General features: G+C 47.6%; 1 protein-coding gene across 1 annotated transcript in view; it reads left to right on the top strand.

Moving 5' to 3' along the window:
• The window catches only part of MYH3 (myosin, heavy chain 3, skeletal muscle, embryonic), a 29,607-nt gene extending 2,748 nt beyond the window's left edge, over window positions 1-26,859 (top strand). Inside the window, exons 3-39 of the mRNA XM_006898564.1 lie at window positions 29-185; window positions 1,000-1,027; window positions 1,601-1,709; window positions 2,559-2,651; window positions 3,481-3,544; window positions 3,631-3,729; window positions 5,449-5,552; window positions 5,638-5,776; window positions 6,644-6,762; window positions 6,844-6,993; window positions 8,221-8,391; window positions 8,492-8,798; window positions 8,907-8,977; window positions 9,593-9,680; window positions 9,762-9,879; window positions 11,781-11,904; window positions 12,005-12,141; window positions 12,234-12,489; window positions 12,671-12,913; window positions 13,001-13,177; window positions 13,287-13,432; window positions 13,515-13,605; window positions 14,525-14,914; window positions 15,024-15,150; window positions 17,318-17,436; window positions 17,608-17,804; window positions 19,249-19,432; window positions 20,753-20,918; window positions 21,739-21,863; window positions 22,675-22,983; window positions 23,081-23,284; window positions 23,360-23,485; window positions 24,750-24,920; window positions 25,023-25,127; window positions 25,468-25,563; window positions 25,645-25,782; window positions 26,833-26,859. Of these exons, the coding sequence (XP_006898626.1) occupies window positions 29-185; window positions 1,000-1,027; window positions 1,601-1,709; window positions 2,559-2,651; window positions 3,481-3,544; window positions 3,631-3,729; window positions 5,449-5,552; window positions 5,638-5,776; window positions 6,644-6,762; window positions 6,844-6,993; window positions 8,221-8,391; window positions 8,492-8,798; window positions 8,907-8,977; window positions 9,593-9,680; window positions 9,762-9,879; window positions 11,781-11,904; window positions 12,005-12,141; window positions 12,234-12,489; window positions 12,671-12,913; window positions 13,001-13,177; window positions 13,287-13,432; window positions 13,515-13,605; window positions 14,525-14,914; window positions 15,024-15,150; window positions 17,318-17,436; window positions 17,608-17,804; window positions 19,249-19,432; window positions 20,753-20,918; window positions 21,739-21,863; window positions 22,675-22,983; window positions 23,081-23,284; window positions 23,360-23,485; window positions 24,750-24,920; window positions 25,023-25,127; window positions 25,468-25,563; window positions 25,645-25,782; window positions 26,833-26,859 (5,475 nt within the window). The remainder of the gene's footprint in view (window positions 1-28; window positions 186-999; window positions 1,028-1,600; window positions 1,710-2,558; window positions 2,652-3,480; window positions 3,545-3,630; window positions 3,730-5,448; window positions 5,553-5,637; window positions 5,777-6,643; window positions 6,763-6,843; window positions 6,994-8,220; window positions 8,392-8,491; window positions 8,799-8,906; window positions 8,978-9,592; window positions 9,681-9,761; window positions 9,880-11,780; window positions 11,905-12,004; window positions 12,142-12,233; window positions 12,490-12,670; window positions 12,914-13,000; window positions 13,178-13,286; window positions 13,433-13,514; window positions 13,606-14,524; window positions 14,915-15,023; window positions 15,151-17,317; window positions 17,437-17,607; window positions 17,805-19,248; window positions 19,433-20,752; window positions 20,919-21,738; window positions 21,864-22,674; window positions 22,984-23,080; window positions 23,285-23,359; window positions 23,486-24,749; window positions 24,921-25,022; window positions 25,128-25,467; window positions 25,564-25,644; window positions 25,783-26,832) is intronic.
• The last annotated feature ends 595 nt before the right edge of the window (window positions 26,860-27,454 follow it).

The following is a 27,454-nucleotide window of genomic DNA, read 5'->3' as shown; positions in this document are numbered from 1 at the left end:
ACATAATTATCATTATTTGCTTCCACAGACCTACTCGGGCCTCTTCTGTGTCACTGTCAACCCCTACAAGTGGCTGCCGGTGTACAACCCCGAGGTGGTGGATGGCTATCGAGGCAAAAAGCGCCAGGAGGCCCCGCCCCACATCTTCTCCATCTCTGACAACGCCTATCAGTTCATGCTGACTGGTGTGTTCCCAAATAGAAATCATGGGGAGCCGGGGGAAGCATGCATTAGATGGGATTCAGGAGCGCTATCCTCTGGGCCTGAGCCCACAGCTGTTTGGTATTATGACATTCAGCTCAGAGGTAGAGGGATAAAAGGAACTGAAAGACCATGAAAAGCTTGGTGAATAGTTTGGAGTCTCTGGGTGGTACAATGGGTTAAGTGTTCAACTACCAAGTGGGAGGTTGGCTGGTGGTTCAAATCCGCTCAGAGCTGTCTCAGGGAGAAAGGTCTCCGCTTCTAAATGGCCACAGCCTTGCAAATCCTATACCGTGTAGGTATAGTCTGCACACACAGGTTCACCATTCATTAAACTCGGTGGCAACCGCTTATTGATTGACCCACTGGGAATAAACCTGGGTCAGAAGCAAAGATCGGCAGTCTTACGTGGCTTCACCTAAAACAAGAAGAAGGCATTAACTAGTGAGAGACACTGGCCAATTTTAAGGAGATTAATCTCTCTGAATGTTATTCTCAAAAAAGGAGACTCTTTAACTCCCATCTGCCAGTTGCCCATGAGTCAGCCTTGACTAGCGGTGGCTTGATTTGTGTCAGTGCTCCATAAGGTTCTCAGCGGCTGCCTTCCAACATCAGATCACCAGGGCTTTTCCATATTAGCAGCTGGTGCATTAACTCTTTTCACCACTCAGGGATTATGAGTCCCAGCTAGCATGTAACAGCATGTTCAAGGGAACACCTAACTGCATGGAAAGCAGAGTAGAACTGGAACGTTGGGTATATATTGCCATCAACTCTGCTTCACTTTTATTTTTTCAGATCGTGAAAACCAGTCAATTCTGATCACGTAAGTGTCCACAGCACAGTGTGTTCACACAGATGTGACTGTGGCCCTGCTGCCAAAAGCAAGGGTGTTATAGGCTACTATTTAGGAAGTGTTTGGAGCCCAGTCTATGATGAAAAGATAGACGTGGGGACAGGCAAGGAAACATATAAAATTTCAGGAAAGTGGAATTATCCATCTTCAGTTTAATCATAGGGAGCTCTGGTGGCCTAGGGGTAAGAAGTGCTGCAATCCCAAAGGCATGTGGTTCGAATACAGCAATCATTCCTCAAGAGAAGGATGGACAGACTCCTCTTGTGCAATTTACTGCCTCTTAAAACTCACTGGAGAGCCAGCTATGGATGGGTTCTGATTTGATGGCACCCAACAACAACAATTTAACTATACAAATGACTATGATGAGTCTTCCCTTGGCCTGTGGTTGATAGACATACATTGATAGGGCTCATAGGATTTTCAAGGTTCTACGTGATCTGTTGTCTTCTTGGGCTCCCAAGGAACAAACTGAGGGGTCATCTTGGGGAATCTATGCTGAAGGGGCTTTCCCCCTTTCTCTCTGCTGGTCTTTTCTAACAGCGGAGAATCCGGGGCAGGAAAGACTGTGAACACCAAGAGGGTCATCCAGTACTTCGCGACAATCGCAGCTACTGGAGACCTCAGCAAGAAGAAGGACACCAAGATGAAGGTACGGCAATGCGGGGAGGACAGACTCGCGTCCGCTTCCAGTTCCTAGCTCAGCTTCAGACTGAAGCGGCGGTGGCCGGCAACACTCCTCGGAGTAAAGAGAATTAAAATTCTTCAACGAAAAAAGAGCAGCCCAGGGTTGAAATCTCAGAGCCCAGTCAGCTATCATAGACAATGCCGTGTGTGTGTGTGTGTGTGTGTGTGTGTGTGTGTGTGTGTGTGTGTGTGATCTTATAGGACCAACAACTCAACTCAGCTCCTTCCTGTGGAGTCAGAACTGACCCATAGCTGACCCTCCAGTGACCTTTCAGAGGCTGGTCATGTCATGGGAGGAGACTGCCTATCTGTCTTTCCTCTCTTGCAGCAGCAGGTGGATTTGAACTGCTTGCTTTTCATTTAGTTGGCAGAGCAACTCTCACCCACTAGGCCATCAGAGATACACTGTAGGACCAGATCCTGTGATTCCCTAGAAAATAAAGCTATAGAGGGCAGCTCTATGACTGGATGGATTTTTTTTCTTGCCAGAATCTTATAAATCAGCTTAGAAAAATAGTAATATATTTTTAGAGAAGTTGGTAACCTCCTGAGAATCAAGAAATTAAAGTGTTGGAGGAAGTTTTAAAAGTGAAGCTTATGATACTAAAATGAGCAAGGAGAAGAAAATGGTAGATGCAGCCCGAGGAAGGCATGGTGCAGTTAGCCGACGTAACCACAGATTGGACCGTCAAGGAGGGAGCTGGCTGCAGTAGAGGCTGTGGGGTGGTAAGGGCAGGACACGGGCTGGCGGCACTCAACTGCCATTCTGTGACTCACAACTCGCTTTACGCGTCCTCCTTTGCTCCATCATTAGGGGACTCTGGAAGATCAAATCATCAGTGCTAACCCCCTGCTTGAGGCCTTTGGAAATGCCAAGACTGTGAGGAACGACAACTCTTCCCGCTTTGTGAGTCTGAGGCCCATTAAGACGGAATTTCTCTGTGCTTCACAGGGTACAGCCAAGGTCCCCGCCCTCCTGGGGTTTACAGACTAACGGGGGTCTACTACAGTCAATGAAAGCATGAAACAAATAAGAAAAACAGTTTCAGATAATGATGGAGGAGGAGTTGTGAGTGACGGAGAAGTCTGCTTGCAATTGGGTTCACTGGTGTATTGAACTAAATGGAGTGGCATCTCTTGACAGTGCTGACAGGGGGCAGCTCTTGGGGGCAGATGTGAACTGAGATTTGCAGGATGAGAAGTGGGTATATTTGGAAAGAAGAGGGGTGGTGGAACAGAGGGGACATTGTACATGTGTATAATCTCTGAGGAGAGCCTGGTCTGTGACATCTATGTCTATAGAGACTCACTCAAACCTAGTGACATCAAGTTGGAACTGACTCATAACTGGTTCTCCAGGAGATTGCCCATCTTTCTCCTGTGGAGCTGCTGGCAAATTAGCACTGACAGATACCACCACGAGATACTGTTGTTCTCCCCCCACCCCACCAATATCCAGAGCACCTTATTTTAGACCTGGGAAAGCAGTGAGCTTCTTCTCAAAACTGCCTCAACATTGTTGTTTTTATGTGCCATGGAGTCAGAACCAATTCATAGTTGACCCTCCAGTGGGTTTTCAGAGGCTATAAGTTGCACAGGGGGAGATTGCCCATCTGTCTCCCTCTAAGCAGCTGGTGGATTTGAACTCCTCACTCCCTGGGCTCCCAGAGCTCCCTATCAGAGACTAACTGGAACAATTTTCAGCTGAGTTAGATCCAGTCCTTTTCCTCCTACAGGGCAAGTTCATCCGAATCCATTTTGGCACCACGGGGAAGCTGGCCTCTGCAGATATTGAAACTTGTGAGTAAATTAATAGTATCAGATAATGGTCTCAGCTGAGGAAGGGGCAAGTCTGGGAAAAAACAATCTTGTTTTTGTGTTCATAGATCTGCTGGAGAAATCAAGAGTGACATTCCAGCTCAAGGCTGAGAGGAGCTACCACATCTTCTACCAGATTCTTTCAAACAAGAAGCCTGAGCTCATAGGTGAAGACATCTGTGCTTTGATATTTAGTCATTAAATATCATTAAATATGCTTGCTCTGTCAGGCATTTTGGTTTAGATTTCCTGACTCAAAAAATTTGTGCAGCAGGATTAGCTCAACTGTCAATGTAAGAAGTTTATTTTAGAAATGGTTTTGACTTATGTTGAAACTGACATGCCAATGTGAACGCATGTAAACCAATTTACAGCAACAGGATTATTTAATTTCTTTGTGTTGATTCCAACTCATGGCAAGTCCATTTTTGTGTGTTAGAGCAGAATTGCACTTTATGAGGTTTTTCAGTGGCTGACTTTTAAAAGAAGTGAATCACCAGGCTTTCTTCAGAGCCTCTAAATCTCTGGGTTTGACAAAAGCTCAGACTAGTCCAGGAACCAGGAACTAAACACCTGTCCTTCAGCGCCCCCCTTGTGTTTTAACATGGAAATAACTTGTCACCAGCGGCAGTGGTCATACTGACTTTTACCCCACTGTCTTCCTTGCGCTCTCAATCTTCTCCTTGTCAGCCTGGAAAAACAGCATTGCTTGCAGCTATTGAACAGATTTTGAGAAAGAGTTCCCATAGGGTCGCCCTGAGTTGCAGTCGACTATATGGCACCTAACAGCATCTAACAACAACAAACTCTAAACAAAAGGAGCTTTGGTTAAAATACCACTGGAGCCTCCAAGTTGGCATTTTGAACCCACGAGCTGCTCCACAGGAGCAAGATATGATAACCCACTTCCATACAGATTTGTTGTTGTTATTATGTGCCATCCAGTTGCCTGTAACTCATAGCGGCCTCGTGTACAATACTCTGACCGTTGCTCTATCTTGAGCCCGTCTCTCTGTCTCTGACACATCTAACTAACCCCCTTACAGCCTTGGAAATCTGTCTGTCCTGTAATGTTGTTTTGAGTAGGAATGGCCTCACTGGCAGTTTGTTCACACCAGACAACTAGTGCTTTCAACCCAAGAGGGCTCAGGTTCTAGATAACATTCAGTTTTCACAATTAGTCATTTCCAACCAATTGCTATTCACTGTGCATATACAAAGCAAGAGAATTTCAATGCTGTTTGCAGAGTGCTGGGGAGGCCTGCAAAAGGCTTCTCTGGAACTTACTTTCTTCTGCATCTAAGTATCTTAAAGTTGTCTTTTAAAAAACCATAAAAAAACAAACAAACAAAAAACCCCAGAACTTCTAACTCAGAATTCAGTCTGGGCCCCAGCAGTAAAGCCTCAGCCAAGGGTGGAGAGGAAAAAAAGAAAAATAAAAGACAAACCACTGATAGTGGCTGGAGCCCCTTCTGACTCAGGGTGACCTCACGTGTGGGGGAGAAGAACCATTGGTTGTTCCCCGACATTAGTGGTGGTTGATTTTTTAAAAATTTATTTATTTTATTATTTTTTGCGTGTGTACTGTCAAATTGGATATGACTGGTACAGGAGGAGATTGCCCCTCCTTCTCCAGCAGAGAATCTGGTGGATTTGAACCATGTACCTCTGAGATTGCAGCACAGATTCTTACCACTAGGCCACCAGAGCTCCCTTGATTTTTTTAAAAAAGAGAGATTCCCAGGTCTTTTCTCCAGGTGGACTCCGCCAAGTGCATGAATGTCTTACACTGCCCGGGTCAGCCAGCCCAGGGTGCAGGAGCTCTCATCCACTAGGCAGATGGGGCTCTCTGCATCTATAAGACCTCACTCCATTCACCATTTCAGAGCTGCTGCTTATCACAACCAACCCGTACGACTACCCGTTCATCAGTCAGGGCGAGATCCTGGTGGCCAGCATTGACGACGCCGAGGAGCTGCTGGCCACCGACGTAAGAAGGACTCAGAGACGGGTGCTGGGTGGCTCTCCCCTATCGCTGGGGACATCTGACTGACTCGCTGTTATCTCAATGCCAGAGCGCCATTGACATCCTGGGCTTCACCCCAGAAGAGAAATCTGGGATCTACAAGCTGACAGGGGCCGTCATGCACTATGGAAACATGAAATTCAAGCAAAAACAGCGTGAGGAGCAGGCAGAGCCTGACGGCACGGAAGGTAAAAAAAAAAAAAAAAGAATTTGTATAATAGACCAACAGCCAGAGCTGGGGGCTGGGAGGCTGGGCAAGGATGGGGGCAGGGGGGTTCAAAGGAGAGCCTCTGGCGTCTCTTCTTCCTGGAGGAGGCAGCCTCTCGGGGTTCAGAATTCTCTAGGCTTTGCTACCAACACATATGTGGCATCACCAGAAGGTTCCTACTTTAGATGCAATGAGAAGTGCCTGGGGTTCCCCCCATTTCAACCCCAGATCTTGCTCCTTCCCTGCTTGAGGTAGCTCTCACTGGCCACACAGAAGCGGTGTTAATATTGTTGTTGGTGTCATCAAGCTGATTCCTACTCCCAGCAGCCCCTCGAGTCAGAGCAAACTGCCCTGTACCGGCTTCAAAGCAGACAGACCCACAGGCATGAATCAGAAGCGTTCTCCCAATGGGTCCATCTGCAGGCCCTCTGAGCTACAGAGCAGAGTCACACACACCACCCAGCAACTCTGCAGGCAGTTCAGAGACAGGGCACTGAAATGCCTAGACAAGATGCAAGGACAAATATTGTATGATCCCATTTATGTGAAAAATCTAGAATAAGTCAACACAAGGAGACAGAAAGTAGATCACCAGGGGCATGTGGGCATGGGGATGGGATGGGAACGGGTAGTGATGGCTAAATAGGTAAAGTCTGTTTTGATTGCTACAAAAGTTTTGAAAGAAAAGGTGACTGGGTGGGGGGTGTGAAAGAAAAGTTACACTCACATTTGCATTTGGGATTATACAGCGGGGACCCCCCCCCACTTCATCTGTGGAGTGGTGGATTTTCAAAGTCACTCTTCTGCATGGACACCTCCCCCTGTAACCCCCTTTCCTTCTGAACAGTGGCTGACAAGACAGCCTATCTGATGGGACTGAACTCATCGGACCTCCTGAAGGCGCTGTGCTTCCCCAGGGTCAAAGTTGGGAACGAGTACGTGACCAGGGGTCAAACGGTGGATCAGGTAAGAGACACTGCTCTGTGGCCTGCGTGGACACGGGTCCCCACGGACCTCAGAGTGATGGTCTTCTGGTCCCCCAAACAGGTCCACCATGCTGTGAATGCCCTTTCCAAGTCTGTCTACGAAAAGCTGTTCCTGTGGATGGTCACCCGCATCAACCAGCAGCTGGACACCAAGCTACCAAGGCAGCATTTCATCGGGGTCTTGGACATTGCAGGTTTTGAAATTTTTGAGGTTTGTGTTACATTCAGTCATGTTTTCTGCATAGCTTTGGGGGTGGGGCTTGGCTCTCTGTAGAAGAGAGAGGTGGTATAAATGATTAACACATTCGGTGGTTAATCAAAAGGTTGGAGTTTCAAGTCAACTGGAGGTGCCTAACATTCTACTTCTGAGAAAAATCAGCCATTAAAACCCCTCTCGATCAGAGTTCTCTACGACGTGTCTGTGTGGTTACCAGGAGTCAGAATTTACCCAATGGCCATGGCTGGCGTTCTGTTGGTTGGGTTTTTTTTTAACAGGAAAGATATTAATATCGCACAATCTAGAAAAACTAGAGGATCAAGAGGCAGAAGAGAAGTACAGGAGGGGAAGGAAGGAGGAAGACTCAGCACAATTTGAAGAGGAAGGATCCTGGTGTTACATAGAATTTTAGATGCTAAACTGAAACCAAGCTTTTCCTTGGAGGCTAGGATTTTGAAGCTCTTTCTCACATACTTTGGGCACATGGCCAGGAGGGACTGGTCCTTGGAAAAGGACATCATACTCAGAAGGGTGGAGGGACAGCGCAGGAGAGGAAGACCCCAGATAAGATGCATTGATATAGTAACTGGGATGATGGGGGTTGATATGTTGGAATTAGTAAGACTGGCTCAGGACAAGGCAGGTGGCAGAGATGCTGTACATAGGGTTGTTATGGGTCTCAGGTGACTTGATGGCACACACCAACAACAATATTGTCAAGTGGATAAGAAAAAAAGCAAAATATAAATGTAAGTGTTCAGAAAATGGAATATGGATAATCTGATAATAAGCAAAACGTGCAATTTTATGTGCAATCCAAGTGTTCTGTGCTAAAAGCTTATATTCATTCATCCAAGTGCCTATTTGATGTCTACCAGGTACAGGAAATGAAAACTTAATAAAAAGATGAATCTGTAACTTTGCAGAGAAAAGTCAGACACACACAAGACACAGCTCAAGGTAGTAATATGAAGCAGAACATGGTTAACACCCAGGCCATACAGAGAGCCTAACAACTAAAGAGCGGGAGAAACCCCAGCTGGTGGGAAGGTCAGAAGCTTCCAGAGGAGAGGGAGGGGATCTGAGAGAGGTCTTGAAGAATGTGACTGTGATTCAAATGATAAATGAGCTGCTCACAACCCAAGACAGGAGAAGAAAAGTTGATGGGTCTTTGAATTGTAAAGAAGTCTAACTTTCTATGCTAACTTTTTTCTGTGTTAGTATAACAGCCTGGAGCAGCTGTGCATCAACTTCACCAATGAGAAACTGCAACAGTTTTTCAACCACCACATGTTCGTGCTGGAGCAGGAGGAGTACAAGAAGGAAGGCATTGAGTGGACCTTCATCGACTTCGGCATGGACCTGGCGGCCTGCATTGAGCTCATCGAGAAGGTGTCCCCTCCATCCACTCAATAGCCCTTTCTCATGCACTACTCTGCGGCTTTTCCTCCTGCTCACGTGTACCCCACGTGCCTTCTGCCTTTCTTTCCAGCCCATGGGCATCTTCTCCATCCTGGAAGAGGAGTGCATGTTCCCCAAGGCCACAGACACCTCCTTCAAGAACAAGCTGTATGACCAGCACCTGGGCAAGTCCAACAACTTCCAGAAGCCCAAGGTGGTGAAAGGCAGGGCCGAGGCCCATTTCTCGCTGGTGCACTATGCTGGCACCGTGGACTACAGCGTCTCGGGGTGGCTGGAGAAGAACAAGGACCCCCTGAACGAGACCGTGGTTGGGCTGTACCAGAAGTCCTCCAACAGGCTCCTGGCACACCTCTACGCCACCTTTGCTACAGCGGATGGTAAGGGACTCTGGGAGCCCTTGTCTTCAGGCTGCCTCCCTCTACCATTCCATCTGACCAAAAAATGGCACAGAGCTGCTGATCACGTGCTGTCTTTCTCTCTTACAGCTGACAGTGGCAAGAAGAAAGTCGCTAAGAAGAAGGGTTCTTCCTTCCAAACCGTCTCTGCCCTTTTCAGGGTAGGGAGAAAACACCACAGATTTGTTTGCTTTGCTTGTTGTAATTGGTTTATCTTATCTCGACATGAGCTGTGTAGAGTTTATATAAGAATAGAAATGTTGTCTTAATCTGATTACTGTCACTTAGGATGGCTGAATGACTGCATAATAAGATACTGCCCTGAGGTATGAGAACCACGTTATCATTTTATTTAAGTATCACATTGTGCCAGAACTGATTCTCAAAATGCTAATTTAATGATCACTTTGTACTAAAACAGACTGGATGGGATGGATTCCCTCTGTACAAATGGTCTGCTTGGTCTTAAGGACTTAAACGGTATTTCATGCTCCCAGTAGAGTAGGATGTGTCTCTTAGCTGGCACCTGTAAGCGGTTCATGCTTTGTTAGTCTCTAACTCCTCACACCTCCAGCCATCAACAAACAAACAAAAACTCAACCCACACTCTTGCCAGCTGATTCAATTCCCACTGAGGTTGATTATGAAGAATGAGTTCATTCCACTATTCTCCAGAATTCATGATGAATTTGACACATGTATCTCCTCTTTCATTACAATTCATCTCTGTGTTTCTCAGGGCCCATCGCAGGCCTTCAAATGTCATCTTCTTTTAGGAAAACCTGAACAAACTAATGTCGAATTTAAGAACGACTCACCCTCACTTCGTGCGCTGTATCATTCCTAATGAAACCAAAACCCCAGGTAAGACACCTTCTGGGGCTCCAGGTGATGCTTGATGCCAAAGGAATTGTGTGTGATGCTGTTTCTGGCTTCTCTTCCCAGGGGCAATGGAACACAGCCTCGTCCTCCATCAGCTGCGCTGTAACGGGGTGCTGGAAGGCATCCGAATTTGCAGGAAAGGATTCCCAAATAGGATCCTCTATGGGGATTTTAAACAAAGGTGTGTAATAAAAATGCTCTATATACTTCCTAATAGGGAGCTCTGGTGGTCTAGTGGTAAGAAATTGTGCTGTCAATCCAAGAACGTACGGTTCAAATCCACCAGCTGCTCCACGTGAGAAAGATGGGCAGTCAATTCCCGGGCTATTTCCTGTCTCTGAAAATTCACTGGAGGGTCAGTTATGGGTTGGTTCTGACTTGAAGGTTGTTGTTGTTGTTGTTATGTGTCATAGAGTAAATTGCGACTCTTAGCAACCCTATGTACAACAGCCCTGAAACCTACTGTATCCTGTGCCAACCTTATTGTCTCTGATACACCTACTCCCATTATCTCAGTCACTGAATCAATCCATCTCATCAAAGGTCGACTTCCACTGTTCCTCCACCCTCCCAAGTATGATATCCCTCTCCAAGGACTGGTCCCTCCTTACAACTTGTCCAAAGTATGTCAGATGAAGCCTCAGAATCCTGGCCTCAAACGAGCAGCCTCCTTTTGCCCTCTTTAGGATGAACCTGTTCGTTCTCTTACCAGTCAATGGTGTATTCAATACTCTTCTCCAGAACTATAGCTCAAAGGCATGAATTCTCTTTCTATCAACCCTAGTCATTGCCCAGCTTTCCGATGTATAGCAAGTGATTGCGAAGACTATGCCTTGGATCAGGCACACCTTAGTCTCTAGACTGACATCATTGATCTTTGGTACTCTGGAGAGGTCCCTGACAGCAGACTTTCCCAATGCAATTCATCTTTTTATTTCCTGGCTGCTGGCACCAAGAGATTTGAGGGTACACAACAATAATGATATGCTTCCTAAGAGCCTTCGTGGTGTATATAGTACATTAAGTGTTGGGCTCCTGACTGAATGGTCAATAACTTAAATTCACTAGCTGCTCCCCAGGAGAAAATTGTCTCTTCCTGTTAAGATTTACAGCCACAGCAACCTGCTGGAGAGTTACAATGAGTTGGAATAAATCCAATAGTAGTGAGTTTTGTTTCATTTAATAGGGAGCTCTGGTGGCCTAGTGATAAGAAACTGTGCCACAATCCTGAAGGCACGCAGTTCAAATCTGCCAGCTGCTCTGTGGGAGAAGAATGGGCAATGTCCTCCCGTGAGATTTACTACCTCTGAAAACCCACCAGAGCATCAGCTATGGGTCATTTCTGACTTGGCGGTACTCCATAAGAACATTATGCTTCCTAGTCACATACAAATGTTAGGATTTGGGAGACATAAAGATAGGTAGGAAAAGACCTTATTTTTATTTTATTATTATTATTATTATTAATTATTATTAGTGTGTATGTACCGTCAAATCGGTTCTGACTGGTACAGGAGGAGATTGCCCCTCCTTCTCCAGCAGAGCATCTGGGTGGTCAAACCATGTATCTCTGGGATTGCAGTGCAACTTCTTGCCACTGGGCCACCAGAGCTCCCTAAGACCTTATTTAAAATAAATAAATAAATAAAAAATGTGCATGCCCATATAAAATGAATAACCTACCACTAGAAATGTAATTCCTATACAGCTCAACAGAAAAAGTCTGGCTTAAGAGTCAGGAGGAATCCCTGGGTGGTGTATTAACCAAAAGATTTGAAGTTCAAGGCACCTCAAATGTACCTTATAAAAAGGTCTGGTGATCTGCTTCAACCAGATCAGTCATTGACAACCTTCTGGGGCAGTTCTGTCTTGACACAAGTGGGTTTGCTAAGGTCTAATATTGGTAAGAGTTAGGAGGCCTAGAATTTAAGCCACCATCTAGCTGTGTGGCTTTGGGCAGATTTCTTGCCCTCTCTGGACCTTGGTCTCTGCCTCCTCAGCAGAGAGGCTTCTGTTTAGCTGGTCTTCAAGGTTTATGCCATCGCTAACATTTTGTGATGATGCCCATATCTGTAATGGCAGATACCGAGTATTGAACGCCAGTGCGATCCCCGAGGGACAGTTCATCGACAGCAAGAAAGCTTGTGAAAAACTGCTGGCCTCCATCGATATCGACCACACGCAGTACAAGTTTGGACACACCAAGGTAATGCATCAGTCCTGACCGATGCTGGCCTCCCGTCCTCAAAGCACAGCGACTCCAGAAAACGGACCCATGTTCCCCTTGGCCCCTCAAACCCTCCCAGGTATTCTTCAAGGCTGGCCTGCTGGGCACGCTGGAAGACATGCGGGATGACCGCCTGGCCAAACTCATCACCCGCACCCAAGCTGTATGCAGAGGGTTTCTCATGCGAGTGGAATTCCAGAAGATGGTGCAGAGGAGGTGACGTAGGGCCTCTGTGCAAACATGGGTGCTTAGGGAGAAGGGAAGGGAAGGGGCGTCTCCTTCAGGGGTCATGAAGGCTTTGCTTTCAGGGAGTCCATCTTCTGCATCCAATACAACATCCGCTCATTCATGAACGTCAAGCACTGGCCCTGGATGAAGCTGTTTTTCAAGATCAAGCCGCTGCTGAAGAGTGCGGAGACGGAGAAGGAGATGGCCACCATGAAGGAAGAGTTTGCGAAAACCAAAGAGGAGCTCGCCAAGTCAGAGGCCAAGAGGAAGGAGCTGGAGGAAAAACTGGTGACCTTGGTGCAAGAGAAAAATGACCTGCAGCTCCAAGTTCAAGCTGTATGTATTCAGGAATCCTGTCTGTGTCTTGATTATTTAAGAAAATTGGATTCTTGATGGGGTTTATTTTTGTTTTTATAATGGAAACGCTTAATAAAGGACTTCATCTGTAACAGAATACTGGAATGTCACAAGATGTAGCTCATTAAAAGAGAATCTCTTTGCCTTTTTATTTTTTAAGGAAAGTGAAAACTTGCTGGATGCTGAGGAAAGATGTGACCAGCTGATCAAAGCCAAATTCCAGCTTGAGGCCAAAATCAAAGAGGTGACAGAGAGAGCTGAGGATGAGGAAGAGATGAATGCTGAGCTGACGGCCAAGAAGAGGAAGCTGGAGGATGAATGCTCAGAGCTGAAGAAAGACATCGACGACCTTGAGCTGACACTGGCCAAGGTTGAAAAGGAGAAGCACGCCACAGAGAACAAGGTGCGCTTTCTCGAGGACTCCCAGCTTCATGCGGCCATTGCTGACCCCATTTCTGTCTTCTTATCATTGTTGGTGGTTACCTCTTAGGTTAAGAACCTCACTGAGGAACTGGCTGGCTTGGATGAAACAATCGCCAAGTTAACCAGGGAGAAGAAAGCCCTCCAAGAGGCCCACCAGCAGACCCTGGATGACCTTCAAGCCGAGGAAGACAAAGTCAATTCTCTGAGCAAAGTCAAGAGCAAACTTGAGCAGCAAGTCGATGATGTAAGTAAATAATGCTAGCGGAGAGCCCTAGAGCTCCAGGGCTGAAGAGTCACTGGGGTGCTCCATGGCAAGACACTGATTCTCAAAAGGAAATGGTGCCTTTTCCCAGCTGGAAACCTCCTTAGAGCAAGAAAAGAAACTCCGTGTGGATCTGGAGAGGAACAAGAGGAAGCTCGAGGGAGACCTGAAGCTGGCGTACGAGTCCATCTCAGATCTGGAGAATGACAAGCAACAGCTGGATGAAAGACTCAAGAAGTACGGCCGTAACCACGGGACCTCAGTTTAGCAAGTGCCTGGGTGCTCTGTCTTCATGGTCCCCTTATGTTTCCCCTTTCAGGAAGGATTTTGAATACAGCCAGCTACAGAGCAAAGTGGAAGATGAACAGACTTTGGGCCTCCAGTTTCAGAAGAAAATCAAAGAACTTCAGGTAAGATGGATCTCTCCTCCTTCATGAGGGGGTCATGGATTTTGAGATGGATGTTGTCAGCTGGAAGCCAGGTAGATAGAGCAGGGGGTCAGGATCACTGGTCCGCCTGCCCTGCTGGGTTCCTTTTTTCAAGGCAGTATTGATCAAGGTTGGTTTTTTTTGCTGTTGTTTTTTTTTTTTTAATATATGCAATTAAAACATTTTGGTTTTGAAATTTTTTTCATTGATGCACATTTTCTTCACTTTCACCTCTCCTGTTCTTCCTCCAGACCTCCCTGAAATGTTCCCTTTGTCTCAGATTATTGTTATACATATAATGCATAATCATGTATTCCTGACAGTTCTTCCCCTCATCTGATCTAATAATGCAGTGTTCATTATCTAGCCACTCTTTTCCCATTATCTCCCCACCCCTAATCCCTAACCCCCATGTCTGCCCTATTTTATAACAGCGGAGTTATGCAGTATTTGTCCTTTTGTGATTGAGATATTTCACTCAGTGTAATGTCCTCCAGCTCACCCACATTGTGTAATGTTTTAGGAGTTCATTGTTTTTCAGTGCTGCATAATATTCCATTGTGTGTTTTTCTATCCATTCGTCGGATGGGCACTTGGGTTGCTTCCATCTCTTTGCATTATTGGGACTAACACAGCAATAAATATGGGTGTGCATACATCTGTTTCAGTCGTGTCTCTGGTTTCATTAATCTTCTCATATTTTTAACTGGACGGAATATATCCTGGGCTGATCACGGTAGGGCCGATCATGATGGGGCAAGTAAAAGAAACGTCACATTAAAAGAAAGTGACGACATTCGTACTTCTCTGGGAGAGGTCCAGGAGGGGACCAGGACCAATCTCTCCTGGGAAGGGCAGCCCGCCTGTCCTTGTCACTTTGTGGTGCTGGCTCTCCCTACAGGCTCGAATCGAGGAGCTGGAGGAGGAGATTGAGGCCGAGAGGGCGACCCGCGCCAAGGCGGAGAAGCAGCGCGGTGACTACGCCCGGGAGCTGGAGGAGCTGAGCGAGCGGCTGGAGGAGGCGGGCGGCGTCACCTCCACGCAGATCGAGCTCAACAAGAAGCGTGAGGCCGAGTTCCTGAAGCTGCGCCGGGACCTGGAGGAGGCAACGCTGCAGCACGAGGCCACGGTGGCCACGCTGCGCAAGAAGCACGCGGACAGCGCGGCCGAGCTGGGCGAGCACATCGACAACCTGCAGCGCGTCAAGCAGAAGCTGGAGAAGGAAAAGAGCGAGCTCAAGCTGGAGATCGACGACCTCTCCAGCAACGTGGAGAGTGTGTCCAAGTCCAAGGTGCCCGGGCAGGACGCGAACCCGCGCCTCTTATAACCTGTACGCATTAAAACCGCAACACTGATTTAAGTCCTCTAACCCCCACCTCCACCCTAAACCCATCCTTTAGGCAAATCTGGAGAAAATATGCCGGACCCTGGAGGACCAGTTAAGCGAGTCCAGGAGTAAAAATGAGGAGATTCAGAGGAGCCTGAGCGAGCTGACGACACAGAAGTCGCGCCTGCAGACGGAGGCGGGTGAGGATTGTGTAGGAATTGCGAGGGTAGGAATCGTGAGGGAGGGCCAAAGCGTGGATGCTGCCTCTGATGGGCCACCGATCAAGAACAAGAAGAAGAATTTGGGAGAGAATTTTTAGGAATGCACATTTTCAAGAGAGTTAATTGAAATGTCCCATAATAAGGGATGGAAGATGGGGTTTAACTGAAAAGAGGAAGGAGAGGGAGACTCGAGTTATAATTTGATTAATCTTGAGAAGTAATATAACCATGTGACAGGCAGAACCCAAATGGCAGCGTTAGAAGTAGATAGACTCCTGTAGCCTTTCTATTGCTTAAAAATAACAACCCCAGACCAAAAGACCCACTGCCATTGGGTCAATTCTGACTTCTAGCTATCCTGCAGGTCTGGATCTGCCCCAGTGGGTTCAGAAAAGCAGGCGGCCACCTTTTCCCATGGAGTGGCTGGCGGGTTCTGTTAGCCACCAGGCACTGGAAACATTATGCCCCCAGAACTACAGCTTCTTGCTGCTTATGATTCACTGCCAGCACCCAAGTGGTGTAGAATTATTTTCTCAAGTCAGAATCTGGATACTCCCAAGAAAGGAAGTTGGTTTGTAATACCTGATATAAAAGACACGGAGAAAAGCAGTCAATGTTTATAAGAGCTTGGTGTACAGTAAAAATACTAAGGAAGCTTAATTGGAACAATGTGGTTCCACCGTGTAGGAGAAGGATGGGCAATCACCTCCCGTGTGATTTGTTGATGTTTACCACTGAGTCGAAGCCAACCCAAAGATGACCATCCAGCGCGTTTTCCGAGCCAGTTAAATTAGGAAGGTGATTGCTCATCCTTCTCCTGGGGAGCAGCGGTGGATTCGAACCACGTGCATTTGGGACTGCAGTGCTGCTTCTAACCACTAGGCCACCAGGGCAGTTTCCTTCCATGTGATTTACAGTCTCAGAAAACTTGCTGGTTGAGCATCTGAGTCAGTTCTGACTTGACAGTACACAACCACAACAACCCAAAGCTGGTCCTTTGGCCCGTGATCACAGCAACATAATCCTTTGCCATGATCAAAACAATGAAGAAAATACATTGTACTGCCACAGCCCGCAATAATCAATCCTTGAGGAATTACCTCTGAAATCATAGTGTCTCTTGAGTTTAAACCTTTTACCTCTGTAGAAATATACAAATCTGAACCTACCTATAGATCTAAGATTTTAGCCCCAAATTGCTAGCTCTAAGATCCCAAAGAAAGCAAGACTACATTTAATGAAACACCAGCCATTGAGAGCCTGATGGGAGTTAAGGTGATTCTGGTAACATTTCAAATTAACAATTATCCTCAGTGGACAGAAGTCGCTCTGCCTTCTTAGCGGTTTGCAACAGCATCTTATCAAGTTGGGTTGTTCTGTGTGGGTAGACTCCTCCAGGAAGGGGGGGACCACACTTCATTTCCTCTCTCCATGTTGTTGTTGTTGTTGTTATGTGCCGTCGAGTCATTTGTGACCCATAGCGACCCTATGTACAACAGCCCTAACTCTATCCTGTGCCAATCTCACTGCCTCTGACACACCCATCCCGATTACCCCAGTCACTGAATCAATCCACCTCATAGAGGGTCTTCCCCTTCTGCGCTGTCCCTCCACTCTACCCAGCATGATGTCCCTCTCTAAGGACTGGTCTCTCCTCACAACATGTCCAAAGTATGTCAGACGAAGCCCCAGAATCCTTGCCTCCAAGGAGCAGCCTGGTTTAATCCTCTCTAGGATTAATCTGTTTGTTTTCTTGGCAGTCCATGGTACATTCAATACTCTTCTCCAGCACCACAGCTCAAAGGCGTCAATTCTCCTTCTATCCTCCCTAGTCATTGTCCAACTCTTTGATGCATAACAAGTGATTGCAAAACCCATGGCCTGTATCAGGTGCACCTTAGTCTCCAGAGAGACACTGTTGCTCTTGATTACTTTAGAGAGGTCCCTAACAGCAGACTTTCCCATCGCAATACGTTTTTTGATTTCCTGGCTGCTGGTGCCAAGAGTGTTGACCATGGAGCTGAGCAAACTGAAGCTGTGAACAATCTCAATCTCTCCTCTCTCCTTAGCTTCTGTAAAAGTGCCTGTCACAGAAGAAGATCACAGTATTGATTGATGAGATGAAAATATTTCTTTCTGGACACAGGTGAGCTGGGTCGTCAACTGGAAGAAAAGGAGAGCATAGTGTCCCAGCTGTCCAGAAGCAAGCAGGCCTTCACACAGCAAATGGAAGAGCTCAAGAGGCAGTTAGAGGAAGAGAACAAGGCAAGGCACCTGAGGGAGGGCTTTCTCGATCCAGCTTTCAGATAGCACCTGCAGAAAAAAATGCTGCTTTGTTTCATAGGTGATGTCAGCAGGAACATAGTTGGGTTGTATCCAGCACATGACACTGGTATTTGAACTAACTGGTGCTTCTTTCTTTCTTGACATCTGCAGGCCAAGAACGCCCTGGCCCACGCCCTGCAGTCCTCCCGCCATGACTGTGACCTGCTGCGGGAACAGTATGAGGAGGAGCAGGAAGCCAAGGCCGAGCTGCAGAGGGCGCTGTCCAAGGCCAACAGTGAGGTTGCCCAGTGGAGGACCAAATACGAGACGGACGCCATCCAGCGCACGGAGGAGCTGGAGGAGGCCAAGTATGCAACTCCATCTGCCTTCAGGAGAATGCAAAGCCTTTAACAATCACAGGCTAATAGGACCATTTAACTACATGGGCAGGAGTCTGCCTTGTTACTAGTTTTGCTGTTTGTCAATTAAGTCAGTGATATTCCAGGAGAATGTTTTATCAAGAAAATCAGCTTTGAATCTTGGTTAGAGGCAAAGCAGGTTATTGATGACTGATTTTTGGCAGGAAAAATTCTCCTGGGCTGATGGAAGCAAATGGGCTCACTTACTCTTTAATTCTTGACAATTTTGTATAGTGAAAAGGCTATTGTTTTGTGCATTAAAAGTGTATTCCTGGCAGTAGCAAATGCCTAGGTCTCTGATGGGATCAGGAGCTCCATCATGTAGAAACCCATGCACATGTAGAAAGGAAGTTCCAACTACCCAGCATTTCACTGTTAGGGTTAAGAGGGGGGTATACTTTCTCTGAGCCACTGGGATGCCTGGCTGAGCAGGGGATGGTGTATGGCATTGTTGGGAATGGGATGCTGCCCAGGGGGTCCTGGATCCCCACAGGGGGCTATGGTTAGGGCAGCAGCAGCCAATCTTCTGAAGGTAGTCTGCAGAGGAACCCCACAGTTTGGTCCAAGCACCCAGCCCTGAAGGGTGAGAGAGCTGGACAGGGCTATGGTCAGAAGGAGCCTGGAGACAGAGCACTTGTGTGCCCTCAGCCTCCTAACCATCTGATCAGCACTTGGGCAGTTGCTTACATGTCCTTAGTGCCCCTCCACACTGGGTTCAAGGAAGAGTGAGTGTTCAGTAGCTTCTGCAGTTGCAGGTCAAGGGCAGAGCAGGGTTGGACGTCACAGCCCTGGGGAAAGCTCTGGATTATTGATTCTCGTGGGGACCTGTGGCTGGAGTGGTCAGGGCTGCCCAACAAGTATGGGGGTATGCTCGGCTGAGGGTCAGCGGAGTCCCAGTAGGCAGTGTGCACCCCTCCTGTGGCTCCCAGGCCTTCCCTGCCCACAGACAGGAAGCCCTCTGACCCCAAAAGAGCCAGAAAGACCTTTTGGGGTTATTGAGATGAGTTGGGGCCCTATCTTTATAATATGGTGAGGGCAAGAGTGGGAGTGGAACCTGGGGTGGAGGTGGGGGCAGTGTTGAACAAGTCTGTTCTGGTAGAAGGGGAGGCCCACCCCATGGGTGTGCTGGGCAATGTGGGGAGGAGGCAGTGGCAGTGCTAGGTGACCTTAGCAGTGATGCCAGGATGTCAAGTACAGGTGAGGGAATGGGGCCATTCTCCATTTACATCCAACACTGATTTCTGCATAATGACCTGGCCTTTGGAAGCTCACCATGTCGATAAGTGAGAAGAGTGGGTGTATTTGAATCACGTAGTCAAACAGTCCCAGCTTGATGAATAGCGGTGTTCAAGAGGATTGCAACTGAAATAGCATCTGTGCTTTCATTTTCTAGGAAGAAGCTTGCGCAGCGCCTTCAAGACTCTGAGGAGCAGGTCGAGGCAGTGAATGCTAAATGCGCTTCCCTGGAGAAGACCAAGCAGAGGCTGCAAGGGGAGGTCGAAGATCTGATGGTGGATGTGGAAAGAGCCAACTCCCTGGCTGCTGCCCTGGACAAGAAGCAGAGGAACTTTGACAAGGTGTGTGGCCGGCTCCATGCTGGGCAGCCCTGGGGTGTGAGGGCAATGACAAAGAGGAGACTTGGGTTTAGTCCTGACCACCCCCACTGACCATGTGACCACAGGCACACCCCTGGATTTTGCTGGGTTGTGGTTTCCTTGTGTCTTAAACACAATGGGAATGGGATGGGGGTGAGGCCCCTTTCAAACCCTGTCACTGAAAGCAAACCAAGTTTTACAGTGCTTGTTCAGCCCCTGACATTTTGTCTTTCGCTGTGGTCCACATCCCTGATTAAGTGGGGCCTCATCACAGACTTTCTGGAAGCCATCCTTTCAGTGTGACAGGCGAGGCTGGCATGAGCCTGTGTGTTGATGAATTATGTAAAAGTACAGGGACTCTTTCATACTAAGATAAGCACATCCAGGCCCCACTGATTCCTTCTCGTGGCATCTGTTTGCTTTATGGAGTTAACAACTGATTAATGGGATAGATTAATTATATCTGACCAACCCCTTATTGTGCACTCCCATTCCTTTTACATATCTATTTATTTTTTACTGTTCTCTTCTTCTCTTTGCATCCCTGGTAACCATCCAAGAACGTGTATATCAGTCTATCTTTCCTTAGCTCTTGTAATAGTGGTGTTATACCCTATTGCCACATTGTGACTGACTTAGGCCTCTCAGCCTAATCTCGTCTAGATTCGTCTGTGGTGTGCAATGTTTCACAAATTCTTTATCTTTCTTTAGTACTGCACAATACTCCATCGTGTAGACTAATCAAGATTTTGTTTAAAAAAAATGACAAAAACTCTGAATATTAAAGAATTTGAGAATTAATCAGGTGCAATTAATGTTATAAAACCAAATGTGTAGGAAGGACCAAATAGAAAAAAACTCCTATCATATAAACTTTTCACTTAAAAATAATGGGGGGAGGCGCGACTCTATCAATACATTTTGTTGTTGCTGTTATATGCTGTCGAGTTACCTGCAACCCATACTGACCCTCTGTGCAGCAGCTCTGAAGCCTGCCCGGTCCTGAGCCGGTCTCACTAATTCTGACACACCAACCTCCATTGCTCCAGTTATTGTATCGAACCAACTCATCAGGGGTCTTCCTCTCCTGCTCTGTTCCTCCACCCTTCCATGCCTGATGTCCTTCTCCAAAGATTGGTCCCTCCTTATAGAAAACAATTTTGATTAGGTTAATGGTGAGGAACAAGGAGCTGGGCAAACAGAGCCTCCCCAACTCTCAGAACACTCCCCATGCTTGTGGTGATGCTGAGTTCTAAGTTTGGGGACGTGTTAATAAGCGGGCACCCCATCCTGGTGTCTTAGGTGCTGGCTGAGTGGAAGACTAAGTGTGAGGAGAGCCAGGGAGAGCTGGAGGCATCCCTGAAGGAGTCTCGCGCCCTGAGCACGGAGCTCTTCAAGCTCAAAAACGCCTACGAGGAGGCCCTAGATCAACTGGAAACTGTGAAGCGAGAGAATAAGAACTTGGAGCGTAAGCAGAGTGGAACCTCCCACCTCCACATTCTCTTGCTTCATGTGCCTGGCTTCCTCACCCGCTCCTGTGCTCAGGTCCCTCCACCCCCCCCCATCATTGCATGCCCACAACATGATCATTATCAGCTGGGGCTTTGCGTGGTTCTTGACTAAGCTAAAGGTTAGCTGTTCAAATCCATCCAGTGGCACTGTGGGAGAAAGGCTTGGCAACTTGCTTCCATAAAGATCACAGTCAGGAGAATCCCACGGAACAGTTTCACTCTTAACTAAATATGTGGGCTCACTGGGAGGTGGGATCAACTCGATGGAAATGGCTGGTGCAAATGGTTAATGTGTTTGACCAGTAGCTGAGAGGCGGAGACTCAAGTCCGCTCAGGGGCCTCAGAAGAAAGAGCTGGTGATCTACTTCTGAAAAGTCAGCCTATGGAAACCTATAGAGCACAGTTTTACTCTGACACTCATGGGTCTGTGAGTTGGAACTGATGCTCTCACAACTGGTTGGTTTTAAACACAGTATCTAGTTTTTTAGGAAATAGGGGTTCTTAAAATGATAAAGGAAACTATGCCGGTTTAGTGAATAAGGAATTGTGCTGCCAGCTCAAAGGCAGGCAGTTTGAATTTACCAGCTGCTCTGAGAGAGAAGATGGGCAGTCTCCTTTTGCGTGAATTACAGGCTTTGACAACCCGCTGGAGGCTCAGCTCTGAGTGGCTTCTGATTCAGTGGCAATGAATCGGCTTGGTTTTAGAATGAGTGGCATGTAGCATGCAGAGACGGCTGAGGAGCTGTTTGAACGGAATTGAACCCTGTCTCTTTGCAGAGGAAATAGCAGATCTCACTGAACAGATCGCTGAAAATGGCAAAACCATCCACGAACTGGAGAAATCCAGAAAGCAGATGGAGCTGGAGAAGGCGGATGTACAGATGGCCCTGGAGGAAGCGGAGGTGAGCAGGAGGGCTGGGCAGAGTGCGGTCACTTCCACCTCTGCTCCCCTTACAAACAGAGCCTCCCCCACCCCCCCACACTAAATGAGAGAATGCCTGGGGGTTACTTTGAATTTTTCGTAGAAAAGCATTGTATTAAAATAAGGTTGAAAATGAGGTAAGGTGTTTTTTGTTTTGATTGGGTTTTTTGTTTTTGTTTTTTGTGTTTTACCAAGGCCTTGGTCTGTAAAATGTTTTTTATCCAGGAGGATAAATGTGATGATTATCTCAGGAGAGAAATGTGATGATTAAAATGTGTAATCCTTGTTTTAAGGTAAAGTAAAAGGAAACATCTTATTTCTGCACTGAAGATAAATTTAGGAATGTTCTTGTTTTAAAAGATAGTTTTTGCATATGATAAAAGTTAAGAGTCAGGAATGGGAATGTGTTAGCTGTCCTTCAGTTGGCCCCAGTCCCATGCACGACAGATTGGACTGCCCTGACCTCTAGGATTTCCACTGACTGAATCCATACATTGATCACCAGGCCTTTCTTCCTAGCCCGTCTTAGTCTAGAAGTTCCAGTGAAGTCTGTCGAGCATCCTAGGGACGCCCCCACGGATGGACGGGTAGTGGCTGTACAAGGAGGCACCCTGGCCAGGCCTCAAACCAGGGTCTCCCACCTGAAAGGGGAAAACGTACCATGAACTATCACTGCCTCCACAGGACACTCTTGTTACCCCAAAGGGTGGTGTGCCAGGTTCTGTACCATCACCGCCACTCTTTTGTTTGGTGGGGTTTTTTTTTTGTTTGTTTGTTTTTTGTCTTTAAAGGCTGCGCTTGAGCATGAAGAGGCCAAGATCCTCCGAATTCAGCTTGAACTGACCCAAGTGAAATCAGAAATCGATAGGAAGATCGCCGAGAAAGAGGAAGAGATCGAGCAGCTGAAGAGGAATTCTCAGAGGACGGTGGAAACGATGCAGAGCGCCCTGGACGCCGAGGTGCGCAGCCGGAACGAGGCCATCAGGATCAAGAAGAAGATGGAGGGAGATCTGAACGAGATTGAGATCCAGCTGAGCCACGCCAACCGCCAGGCTGCCGAGACCTTAAAGCACCTCCGGAGCGTCCAGGGCCAGCTGAAGGTCCGCCAGCTCAGCCACCCTCAGCCCACGGAGATGTCCCTGATGGATTGATTAGCTGGGGGTTCACCAGTAGAACTTGCCCTGTCTCTCTGGCCAGGACACCCAACTCCACCTGGACGACGCTCTGCGGGGCCAGGAGGACCTGAAGGAGCAGCTGGCAATCGTGGAGCGCAGAGGCAACCTGCTGCAGGCCGAGGTGGAGGAGCTGCGGGCCTCCCTGGAGCAGACAGAGCGCGCCCGCAAACTGGCCGAACAGGAGCTGCTGGATTCCAACGAGCGCGTGCAGCTGCTGCACACCCAGGTAACGGGCAGCGGGAGGCCGGGACAGGGAGGCAGCATGCACCCGCCCGGGTGACACCACGCCTCCCGTCCCCAGAACACCAGTCTCATCCACACCAAGAAGAAGCTGGAGACAGACCTCACGCAGCTGCAGAGTGAAGTGGAAGACGCCAGCAGGGATGCAAGGAACGCGGAGGAGAAAGCAAAGAAGGCAATCACTGATGTAAGGCAATTCCTTCCAAGCCTGCGGCTTGATTGCTGGTAGGGTAGACCCACTCCCATGCCCTAATCCCGAATGCCTTCCTGATAGGCAAGCTGGGGCCTCCTCCAGGACACTCATCCTGTGATATTCTGCTCCATCTCCCTGTTCCCTACTGGACATTTTAAAGGGGAGAAATAGTGAAGTATGGGAGTTCTTGCCTATTTCTTTCCTGTGCCCACTGTGAAGTGTGCTCGGCTTTCCTTCAACTTCTGACTTGTCCCAAATATGAAAATGAGAACCTCGCAGGCTAATATCCCACCTAACATCACCTCCCATGGAGCCTGCTTCGCTCCCACCACCGTTTCCCTTTCTACCCCATTGAGGCACCGTCTTCCTGCAGCCAGTGCTACAATAGCGCCATCTGCTGCTCCAGGGAGAACATAACCTCTCAACTCCTGTTGCAGTTCACACCTCATGTATCTTGGTAAAGTCTCCCCTGACCCCACTAGTATCAACTATTTCTCATTATTCGTTGGAAACGAAAAAGTAAAGCATTCCTAGAAAAACGTTCATAAATTTAAATGGTGTTACTAAAATGGAGAAACAATTACTATTCATTTACATGAGGAAATTTTTTTGATGTTCCCAGACCCCTCAAAAACCTAGAGTAAACAACACATAAAATATAGAATGGCACTAGCACAGAGTGTTGACGGAAGCAGTTGAAAGGTGCTCAGCTCCGTGCTGAGCGCTGAGTCCCAGGAAGGGGCCCGAAAGCCATGCTCGGCTCAGGGCACCGCTCAGGGCATTGGGCCTTGTCACCTGCCCTGCCAGACAAATGCCAGATGGTAGTTTTGCAATTTTGCCTTTTCCCACATAAAAATCTTCCTCAGATTTTTTTTTATGTTAGAGAGGACTGTTTAATTTCTCATTGCATATTTTTTTAACTAAAAATAAGCACCATCTTAGGTCTTTGAAGTAGTGTAAAGTGAATGTTTGAAAAGCGAGGGATATCTATACCTATTTCTATTGTGTTGATACTAAAAGCATTTTCCTAGTATGGGTTGAAGGTTCCTAGGAGTCTAGTTTAAGAAAGGGAGGAAACTCTGTGCAGTCCAGCCCTCGAGGGTGTCATTTCTTGGATTAGAGCTCTTTGCTCGGTGTGTGGTAGAAGAACCTATTGTCTCTGTGCTCCTTCAGTTCTCTGTATGCCCAAGTTTGGGCAGCTCTTGACTTCATCTGTCTCTTGGTGTGTGTGTGTGTGTGTGTGTGATTTGCTTTCCAGGCCGCCATGATGGCCGAGGAGCTGAAGAAGGAGCAGGACACCAGCGCCCACCTGGAGCGGATGAAGAAGAACCTGGAACAGACGGTGAAAGACCTGCAACACCGTCTGGACGAGGCTGAGCAGCTGGCCTTGAAGGGCGGCAAGAAGCAGATCCAGAAACTGGAGACGCGGGTACTTATGGGGCGAATCCCAGCACAAGCAGAACTGTCCACACACCTCCCCTCACCCCCCAAACGCCAAAGCCCCACACAAACTTCTCAACCATTCCCACAGATCCGGGAGCTGGAGTTTGAGTTGGAAGCGGAGCAGAAGAAGAACACAGAGTCAGTCAAGGGCATGAGGAAGTATGAGCGGCGGGTCAAGGAGTTAACTTATCAGGTAAGTGGTGGTGCACACACTAATGGAAAGGTTGAAGGTTCCAGTCTTCCCAGGGGCACCTCAGCAGTTGGGACTGACAATTGTTTTTGAAAAATCAGCCAGTGAAATCCCCAGGGAGCCTAAAGCCACTCCGACCTGCATGGATGAGGTTGCCTTGGGTTAGAAACAACTTGATGGCAACTGGTTTACCTGTAAATGTAAAGAAAACCCGAGAGGCATTTTCTCTGCGAAGCACAAACACCTGCCCTGGGCTCTCTCACCGGAGTGCAGGTAACAGGTGTCTCCAAACTTGCAGCGCTGGTGCAGCGATGCATCCTCCTTCCCACTTTCTCATTTCCAGAGTGAGGAGGACAGGAAGAATGTGCTGAGATTGCAGGACCTGGTGGACAAGCTGCAAGTCAAAGTGAAATCCTACAAGAGACAGGCGGAGGAGGCGGTAGGTCTGGTCGGCCTGTGGCTTTGGGAAGGCAGCGAGGGGGTGCACCCTGACCTCGGCCTGGCGGGGGTCTGCTTTTAGGACGAACAAGCCAACGCTCATCTCACCAAATTCCGGAAAGCCCAGCACGAGCTGGAGGAGGCCGAGGAGCGCGCTGATATCGCAGAATCTCAAGTGAACAAGCTTCGCGCGAAAACCCGAGACTTCACCTCCAGCAGGGTGAGTCCTGCCTCTCAGCGCTAGATGGGGAGCAGCCTGCAGGCGCCAAAGGGAGCTCTGTGGCTTAGTGGTAAGAAGCGGCGCTGCAATCCCAAAGGCATGCAGTTTGAATCTACTAGCTGCTCTGTTCTGACTCAAATCTGTGACAGTATAAATAAATAAGTTTTAAAAAGAGGTGGGGGGAAGAGAAGCTCCTGAAAAGAAATGCATTTTGTCCTTTTGAGCGTTCTCAGGCGCCCTCTGCTGGCTATTATGGGGAGTACCGTGTAGAGCAGGCTGAGTGGGAAGTAGTGAATAGTATGTATAGTCTCTATATAGGGTATGTCAGTCTAGAGACTAAGGTGCGCCTCATTCAGGCCATGGTCTTCGCAATTACTTACTATGCATCTGAGAGCTGCACAGTGATTAATGATGAGAGAGGGGAAAAAACGATGCCTTTGAATTGTGGTGTTGGGGAAGAGTGTTGCCCATATACATGGGCTGTCAAGAGAAGAAAGAGATCTGCCCTAAAGAGGGTGAAACCAAGTTTCTCCTTGGAGGCAAGGATTTTTGAAGCTCTGGATCACATACTTTGAGCATGTTGTCAAGAGGGGCCAGTCTTTGGAGAAGGACATCATGCCTGGAAGGATGGAGGGTCAGCACAGGAGAGGAAGACCCTGGATGAGAAGGACTGACAAAGTGACTGTGGCAATGAGGACAGATGTGTCACAGATGGCAAGATTGGCCCAGGATAGGCCAGGGTTCAGAGTTACAGTGCATAGAGTCACTATGAGTCATAGTCTATTCAATGGCCCATAACAACATACAGGAAGGTAGATTCCAGCAAGTAGGTTGTTAGCAATATATGGACTATTCTCTCTGAAGAATTCTGAGGGACATTTTGGATATACAGAATCTCCTCTGTATATGCAGCTGTGTGTTTTTGTGAGGTTCAAAGTCTTGTATTCTGTGAAATCTGCAAGAGAACTCTGTGATGGCTGTGGACGAGGGAGTGAGAAGAAGTGTGTGTCTGCCCTTTGATGTAACTCATATTGCCTGTTTTCTTCCCAGATGGTGGTCCACGAGAGTGAGGAGTGAGCGCAGACCCTTCTGAAACAGGACAGAAAAGATACAAAATGTATATTTTCATGGATCCTGTCTGTTAAACTTTCTTTCCTGGTGACTGCTTTTGACATGCAATAAAATTTGCTTTGTCTTCGATTTGGATTCCTCTCTCTTCTCTATGCAGGAATGGTTTGTAGGTTTGGTAACTTTTATAACCTTGAAATCTCAGGTGACTTGATGAGTTCATTTGGTGTGTATGTGAGGAGAGAGAGGGAGACTGCTTTTGGTTTAAATTCAAGATGAGACAATAAAGGGGAAAAGAAATACTCCTACCTTAATACTACTATGAATAGAGGAATAAGGCAGGAAGTTGTCAAAAGTGCTACCTCTTAATATGATATGAAAGGAACTCAAAGTTAAATTCCGGAAGACCCTGTCTCAAGTATTCAAAGGAGGAGACTGGATTTTTCCCACTAACCCTGTGAGTGGCTACAAGTGGTGTGCTAACTATTCCCTCCCAACTCACTCATTGCCATGCAGTCTGAACGGATTCATCAAGGCTGACCCTCCAGCAGGTTTTCAGAGGCTCTGAAGTCTCATGGGAGGAAACTGCCCATCTTTCTCCCTC

Source organism: Elephantulus edwardii, unplaced genomic scaffold, assembly GCF_000299155.1.
Source record: "Elephantulus edwardii isolate Elephantulus edwardi_28Jun2011 unplaced genomic scaffold, EleEdw1.0 scaffold00233, whole genome shotgun sequence".
NCBI lineage: Eukaryota > Metazoa > Chordata > Mammalia > Macroscelidea > Macroscelididae > Elephantulus > Elephantulus edwardii.
Note: the sequence above shows the minus strand (reverse complement) of the source record. Positions and strands in the feature narration are given on the sequence as shown.